Source organism: Cucurbita maxima, unplaced genomic scaffold, assembly GCF_002738345.1.
Source record: "Cucurbita maxima cultivar Rimu unplaced genomic scaffold, Cmax_1.0 Cma_Scf00026, whole genome shotgun sequence".
In the NCBI taxonomy this organism is placed as follows: Eukaryota; Viridiplantae; Streptophyta; class Magnoliopsida; order Cucurbitales; family Cucurbitaceae; genus Cucurbita; species Cucurbita maxima.
In genome coordinates this window covers 2,785,036-2,793,302 of record NW_019272042.1, presented here as the reverse complement: position 1 = coordinate 2,793,302, position 8,267 = coordinate 2,785,036, and the positions used below count along the sequence as shown (strand labels likewise).

The window sequence follows — 8,267 nt, the reverse complement described above, 5'->3', positions numbered from 1 at the left end:
GGGGGGGGGGGGGGGGGGGGGAATATCTGGCCGTCCCTTTCCGTTGCATATTCGTTCTTATTTACGAATTCTTTCTTATTTGTGAAAGAAAGAAAAAACAATGTTTGAGAACAAATGTATGACATGTTCAAACTGTTGAGAATATGAATAAGCATCATCCTGTCTACGACACGCTACCAAAAAGTAGGAAGATAAAGAAATGAGAAACATACGTGTTTCCTAATATTGGCAAGATCCGGGGCGATGATTGGTTTTCCCATGCTCATGGCTTTTACCAAAACCTGTGGAAAAGATTGATCTTCCAAAAAAGAACCATATATAACAAGGTCAGCCATACTTAGAGCATTGTCTGAATCTGCATTGACAGGAACATGCTTCACAACACTCCTTGGATATTCCAGTCTCTGAGCAATCGCCTGCGGAAAATCAGATGACTCAATAAAAGATAGCAATTCATCAAACGAAAAAAGTAAACCAAAGCAGACACGCACCTCGACAGCCATCGTGTAGTTGCTATTTGAATTCCCGCTTAGAATAAATATCTTGAGATGAGAATTGGAATGCTCATCCGAAGAAAACTTGTGAAGTAGTGGCAACATGGCCTGCAACATCATTGTATGTTCTAGCCACATGCCCCTATACAAAAATTGGCTTCCAACAATGGCAATAACCAAGTCGTCATTAGCATAGCCCATTTTTGCACGCGGATTATCAGCATCGGAGGTGATATCAATTTCTGCTTCCAATGCTTCGGCAGGAAAGCTCGGAATCACGAAGAAATTCCCACTATCAAATGCAGAATAGATCATCTGTGGTAATTATACATATAACAAAACCAATTAATAAGAAGGGACAACTTCCTTACTTCACAGGTTACAATAAAGTTATAAACTTACAAAGATTTCAGAAAACCTTAACAGAAATATCAACTAGCCATTACCGGCATGACGTAATTGGGAAAGACAACAACAGTTGAATGGTTGAATACTCTCTTCCAATCATTTAGAAGATCAAATAACCCATTTGAAGCGTAGTTTTGAGAGCGTAAGCCGAGGGTTTCTTCATGGATGGTCCAGATGAGTGGTAAGGATTTGAAAGGTTCCTGCAGGAAGCTGTAACAAGCAACAAAACTTATTGAAAAAATGATAAGAGTTTGGCAAATTTCCATAAGTTCACTGTTAGTACGAGATAAGATGGATCGATAATACGCATAAGTACGCAGTTCGTGGAATAAGAACACAAAACTAACTGCAAAAAAGTTATTTGCATAACGTCTTACCAGGAAAAGGCGTCTTTCACTCCAAAAGAGTGCATAAGTATGCCATCATAGCTGGAAATAACATCGTAAACATAATTAGAAACAATACGTAACTTAGTTAATCGAATGCTGTAGAAATAAAGGTCATAAGGTCAAAACACTGTGACGAGTAGCGTTAAGGTTAACATACTTTAGCCAATCAACCATGACCTCGGTCTCATCACAGATTTGAATTAGAGTAACTGGGACTCCCATGTGCCTCCACGCATCATTCACTGGTCCACCCTGAAGAGAATAAACCTGTAAAGCAAAAACTTAAGATATCAAATTATATGCTGGTCTAGATAATCTCCTCGACAGATATCATGTAAAATAAACACGGCAAGTTTAAGCTGCTGAACTTAGTTCTAGACTTCTACTTAGCACTGAAAGGTGTATCGAATATATAACATTGAAGAAAATGAATATGACTATTATGAGGAAAAAATTTAGCTTCAAATATATAACTATGAAGAGCGTATCGAGCATTCCAAGATATAGCAATGAAGGGAGTATCAAAGTAAAGATTGATGAACTAAATGTAAAGCCCTTTCCCAAAACTAAGTTTTTAGTCCACATCCTGCAACAAGGAGTAGCCAACAATTATACAGCTTTTATATTTCAATGTCGTTGTCGTTCTATATCCTTTCCTATCCTTTCCTTGAACATATTTGAAATAGGAAATTCCAGCATGCTGCATGCTTACTGTAACGGCTCAAGTCCACCGCTAATAGATGTTGACCTCTTTAGGCTTTTCCTTTCGGGCTTCCCCTCAAGGTTTTTAAAACACGTTTGCTAGGGAGAGTTTTCTACACCCTTATAAGGAATGTTTCGTTCTCCTCCCCAATGTGGGATCTCACAATCCACCCCCTTTGGAACTCAGCTTCCTCATTGGCACATCGTCCAATGTCTAGCTCTGATACCATTTATAACGGCTCAAACCCACCGCTAGCAAATATTGTTCTCTTTGGGCTTTTCCTTTCAGGCTTCCCCTCAAGGTTTTTAAAACGTGTCTACTAGGGAGAGGTTTCCATGCCCTATAAAGAATATTTTGTTCTCCTCCCCAACCGATGTGGGATCTTACAATCCACCCCCTTCAGGGCCCAGCATCCTTACTGGCACACCGTCTCGTGTCCACCCTCCTTTAGGGCTCAGCCTCCTCACTGGCACATCGCCCAGTGTCTGGCTCTGATGTCATTTGTAACGACCCAATTCCACCACTAGCAGATGTTGTCCTCTTAGTACTTTTCCTTTCGGACTTTCTCTCAAGATTTCTAAACGCGTCTGCTAGCGAGAGGTTTCCACACCCTTATAAAGAATATTTCGTTCTTTCGTTCTCTTCCCCAACCGATGTAGGATCTCACACATACACCTTTCCTTAAACATCCCCACAAATTCCCCAAAAAAATAAACTGCATAACAGAAGTTGAGAGTAAAAAAGGCTATATGTAAAAACTCTTGCATTCAGTGAATTACCTGAATTGCATATCCTATCTCTTGCAGAGCAGATGCAATGGTTACCATTAGAACTTGGTAAGAATCAACCAACAGATCTGAAAACACCTTCAAAAACAAAATGACAATAAAAGAAATTTCAATGTTCAACAACATCAGACATCACAGAGCTCAAAGATTGAACCAATTCCTGAATATAGCTAAGATTGTGGTAGCAAACTTACCAGAGCAAGCTGAGGTTTCCTATACCCAAAACGATTAATAGTTCTATTGAAAGATAAAAAATCCCCTTCTCTTGCCTCTTTCTTAAGCTTCTCCAAAAGCTTCGACGGCTCAAATCGAATATCCTCCCCAAATTCCAACATACCCAACTCCTTCAAGAACTCCAAATCCCCTAAACTTTTCTCCACATCTTTAAAGGCAATGTCAGACTTCTCCATGACTGATCCAGGCAAGAACATTTGAAAAAGAACCACGAAAAACAAGAACACACCCACAGTACAAATCCATTGCAAGTAATCAATCTTTTGGAAAAGCAAAAACCGAGAAAATCTCGATCTGGGTCTCTGTAGAAATGGGTACCTTTCGCCTCTGCTAATCGATGAAGAACGAAGAAGCGGGTCTCTCTTCAATGGATATCCATTCTCCAGAGAACCCATTTGCTTCAACTCAACATCCCAAAATCAATCGCATCAAACAACACCAATTTTCACAGCAAGAACTTGGGAATTTTGAGATTCAGAATCAAAAAACAAAAATGACCCACTAATCGCCGACAAGAGCTTAACTGGGGTGCGATAGATTTAGCAGAGCAGAGGAGGCAGTAAATTCAGAGCAAAAAAAACTAGAAGGATGGTTGTGAGCTGAGTAAAAATTGGTTAAGTTAGAGAGCGAGGTTTGAGAAAAGACGTTGACGTGGATATAGGCATCGTCTTGTAGCGTCAAAGTTCATCTCCAAACGGGTCTCAATTATCAAAGATTTTCAAAGATTTTAATGGCGATGGTGGGATTTGCCAAATAAAGGGCGCTTCCTATTGTATTTTTAATTGTGATTAAGTAAAACAAATGTGATTCATTTGAACTAACGTTCTAAAATTGAAAGAATCTGTTTCAATACTCCATTTTTAGATCCTGTGCAACTTACACATCAACATTCTTCAAGTATGATATCATAATTCAACTAATGAAAGCTATGTTTTTGGATAAGAAGTCATTTAAATTCATTAGCCCCCGGATTAAAATTGGATTAAAAAAGGAGAACGAGAAATTTTTTGAAGGATCATTCTTAGTTCAACTTATTATTGACCTAAGATTTGAATATAAATAACCATTATTTGTACCCGCAATTTATTTCTAAGGATCATGGTAGTCTAAATTATTCATACAAATTCAAATAGTTGTTACTTTGTCGATCATGGTCCTGACATGTCTATGCATTTCCTGCAATATGGTCACGTTACTTACTACTTGCTTCTAAGAAGGAAGATTATGCCCACAAATCAACATAAATCCTTTTGTCCACACTCACATGCATCTTAGGAATAATTTGGATTTGGTACTTGATAGCCCGACATTCCCTTACATCCCCTGTGACCTCTTGCTTCTACGAGTAAAGATTATCCTCACAAATCCATACAAGTCATTCCAGCATGTTTTGTCCTCGTCACATGCATCCTAGGAAAATTTTCTATGACTATAGTATTTCTTAGGCATTTTATCCCCGAAATTGCTCCCGATCTCATTTCATTTATGTACGTCTCTTTTACTCGAGTGTCACTCGAGGACAATAACCTAATTAATTCATTTGCTACCAATCTCATTTCATTTATGTATGTCTAGCTTTAACGTGTATTTTATAACCTAATTATTTCTCTTCTATATTTCCACCAATGTTATATCATTTGTATATTTTTTATTTGTGATTGAATATATCTATTTATGACTACTGATATACCTTATATGAATGTAATATACCAATAATATACTTAATTTGATATATCACGGATGTTCTGAAAAAATCAAGTATGGTAACAATTTAATGAATAAATAAAATAAAATTTTAAATTTCACATAATTTTTAAAAATAAAAAAATGGTCAAATAAGTTAAATTAATAAAAATATTTTCGAACTTTCCACTTTGTTTAAAAAATATCCATAAACTTTAAAGCTTAACCTTTCGAAAAAATATCTCAAAAATACTTACAAACTTTCACAAAAATTACCATTATTGTTAGTTTTGGATAGAATCATTAATACTTTATTTAAAATACCTTTGAACTTTCAAAATGGTTAATACTTCTTACCTTACTGTGTTAAGTTTAAATAAATCAAAACTTCATAAATTTAATTGGTTCACGAGCTCTTAGATTAGGTTGAACTAAACCAACCTAAATTTATGGTTAATTTTAACATATACATTTTTTTTTTTTTTTTTTGTACTCTACAATTATATCTACATATTTATTTTACTTTTATTTAATTTCATAATTATTATTTTTATTATAATTTTTCAAAATATATATTGATATTGAATAAATGTTTTACGAACTAGCATTTTACTATTATTATTATTATTTTTTTAATAAATAACTCGAATAACAGAAACCAACCCAACTCAAGGGTGAATTTATTATTTAATAAAGGTTGCTTAAGTTGAAAAAATTTACGAATAATTGTGTTGGGTTTAAATAAATGTCCCAACCGAACCCACAAACACTGGTAAGCATATCATTTATTAACGTGTAAAATTGACATACTTTATATACCAAACTCACATGTAACATGGACTTCTTTTCACAATAAGTATAAAAGAAGAAACTTTGTAAACTCACGTCTTTCACTTGGAAACAAAAAAAAATATCTTTTAATTATTTTTTTGAATGAAATAAACAAAAATGGACCTATTTAAATGAGCAAAATTTTAGGTGGATTTGGTTGGAAGATGAAATTAAATCCAGCTGGAACCTGTGGCTTGAAACACTTCTTTTTATTGTAATTAATCAATGAAATTTCATTTTCCATTTTTGTTTTATGTAATTAAATATTGTTGAAAGCTAATAATAAACAAGTAAATAATTAAATATACAAATAGTACGCCGTCAACTCGACGTATTCAAAGTAGCCAACTTGACCTTAATTCGAGTGTCAAAAAGTATATATTATCGATCAAGTGTCACAAAACATATACCCTCGAACAAGAGGTCATCAAATGTTCGAATTCGAGATAGAGATCGAATTATTCGATCGAAACTAAATGTTCAACGAATGACGATGATAATCTTATTACATATTATGAATGAAATATAGCTCCAACTGAAGGCTGATGAACAATAATAGAGCGCCTTCAGCTGCAGTTAGATGATTATCTTTTCCACCAATTGAAGCACTATGAAAGCAAACAGCAAAAAGCAAAACTATACTCTCGAGCACGAGATCAAACGTTCGATGTTCAACGAATGACGATGATAGTAACAAATTGTGAACAAAATATAGCTCCAACCGAAGGTTGATGAACAATAATAGAGCGCTTTCCGCTGCAGTTAGACATGTGTTTTGGCTGAAAGAACTGTGCCAGGAAGAAGGAAAATTGAACTAAATGTTGCTCAGGCTACACACAGTTCTGAAAGAGTGTACCTTGTGATGCAGGAAGAACACTGATAACGCCTAATAATTTCTCATATTCGACCAAGAGGGGACTCAAGAGTATGATCATCCACATACCACAGGTTGAATTCCCTGAAACGTTTGATCTTCTTCTCAAAGCCTGTGATGTAATTATTGTGTATTATAACATGCATTCCTTTGGTTTCCTGAACCCATGACTGGTTTTTGAAGTATAGTCCACCTGTTGGGAATGCTGGCTGTGGCAGCAGGTATAGATCCACCTGTATATCATCATTGTAGCCATTTTTAGGCGGTTTCTCTTTATAAGAAAATGTAATATACATATATAGTGTAATGGTTGGAGAGGGGAACGAAGTATTATTTATAAGAGTGTGGAAACCTTTCCCTAAAGACTCGTTTTAAAAACCTTGAGAGGAAGCTCGTATGGGAAAGCCCAAAGAAGACAATATCTGCTAGCGGTGGACTTGGGCCGTTACAAATGGTATCAGAGTCAAACACCGAGTGTCAGCGAGGACGCTAGGCCCCGAAGGAAGTGGATTGTGAGATTCCACATCAATTGAAGAGAGGAACGAGTGCCAGCAAAGACGCTAGCCCCAAAGGGGGTGGATTGTGAGATCCTATATCGGTTGTAGAAGGGAATGAAGCATTATTTATAAGGTTGTGGAAACCTCTCCCTAGAAAACGCGTTTTAAAAACCTTGAGGGGAAGTTCGAAAGGAAAAGTCCAAAGAAGATAATATTTGCTAGCTAGCGGTAAAAGTCCAAAGAAGATAATATTTGCTAGCTAGCGGTGGCTTAGGATATTACATTAGTCTCTTGTTGACAACAAATGGAAGGATTATTCCCACATTTATGGGCTGGTTAAGAGATTAAATCCAAGTGATAGAGCCGTGTATGAACAAACGACTGGTTCAATAAGTTCAAGCAGCTTGGTGAATCGTTAGCTCATAGGAAAATTTGATTCTGGTGCTAGACTACTAAAAGGAAGAAACAATATGGTTTTATAACACTTTTGTTCATGCAGCAAACAACGAACTCTCCCAAAATTATCTAAAAGATTTTTTCTCATTGAATATTCTTTTGTATTTTTTCTGACCACGTTAACCAAAAGAAAGCCTTTACCCTCAGAAGTTGAAGTCACAAGAATTTCTTGGATTTTTTAAAGGACAACCTTTTACGAAAATGGGAAGCAAACTTGTCAATCTGTGAGGGAGGAGATGCCAAGAATATGCAATAACAAGGACCAAAATAAGACCAGCATAAGGGGATGAGAGGAATAAGTGGCTTTGAGTATCCAAATTCTGTTTCACTCACACATCATGGGTATTAATGCTGCCAAGAGCAGGCTCTCACAAGAAAATTTTAACATTTTTGGAGTACTAAAGAGAGTTTTCCATGTCAAATGGAATAGGAGGAGGGATTATACAGCCCACCTTTATGAACAATGAGTACAAAAAGAGAGTGATACTAGACTTCAGCCTTTAATTTTTTATCTTTTAAGCAACCGAACTTTCATTAACAAGTGAAGGGATATACGAGGGCATTCAGAAAAACACAGCCCATATGAAAAAATAACCTATAAAAAGGCTTTACAATAAGAAAAAGAATAACACCTAACCGATAATTACAAAAGGACTTAGGTACCACTGCCTATAAGAAAGTATTAAACCTTATGTTATCCCCAAAAAACATCCCAAGACCGACCAACCCCTCTAAAGTTCTACAAATTCTTTGTCCTTTAGCCAAATTAATTAGTCCAGATCATCTTACAAAGAAAAGGAAGAGAGCCTCAAGGAGAAGATCTATTCTTGGATTTCCAAGGTTCAAAGTGTCTGATGATTTTTTTTTTTTTTTTTTTTTTTTTTTTTTTTTTTTTTTTTTTTTTTTTTTT

At 35.7% G+C, this 8,267-nt stretch overlaps 2 protein-coding genes across 3 annotated transcripts in view; both read right to left on the bottom strand.

Annotated features, from left to right (window-relative positions):
- LOC111499206 overlaps nucleotides 1-3,705 on the bottom strand; it is an 8,480-nt gene extending 4,775 nt beyond the window's left edge. The window contains exons 1-7 of the mRNA XM_023150721.1: nucleotides 2,977-3,705; nucleotides 2,774-2,860; nucleotides 1,449-1,558; nucleotides 1,280-1,330; nucleotides 941-1,112; nucleotides 492-809; nucleotides 213-416 (exon numbers count right to left, since the gene is read on the bottom strand). Coding sequence (XP_023006489.1) covers nucleotides 213-416; nucleotides 492-809; nucleotides 941-1,112; nucleotides 1,280-1,330; nucleotides 1,449-1,558; nucleotides 2,774-2,860; nucleotides 2,977-3,411 — 1,377 coding nt within the window. The 5' untranslated portion in view covers nucleotides 3,412-3,705. The remainder of the gene's footprint in view (nucleotides 1-212; nucleotides 417-491; nucleotides 810-940; nucleotides 1,113-1,279; nucleotides 1,331-1,448; nucleotides 1,559-2,773; nucleotides 2,861-2,976) is intronic.
- Nucleotides 3,706-5,858: 2,153 nt separating this feature from the next.
- LOC111499280 (UDP-D-xylose:L-fucose alpha-1,3-D-xylosyltransferase MGP4-like) overlaps nucleotides 5,859-8,267 on the bottom strand; it is a 6,307-nt gene continuing 3,898 nt past the window's right edge. The window contains exons 5-6 of one of the 2 annotated variants that reach the window (XM_023150834.1): nucleotides 6,387-6,637; nucleotides 5,859-6,286 (exon numbers count right to left, since the gene is read on the bottom strand). In XM_023150834.1, coding sequence (XP_023006602.1) covers nucleotides 6,428-6,637 — 210 coding nt within the window. In that variant the 3' untranslated portion in view covers nucleotides 5,859-6,286; nucleotides 6,387-6,427. Of the gene's footprint in view, nucleotides 6,638-8,267 lie in introns of both variants that reach the window. The other variant, XM_023150833.1, reaches the window with a different exon arrangement.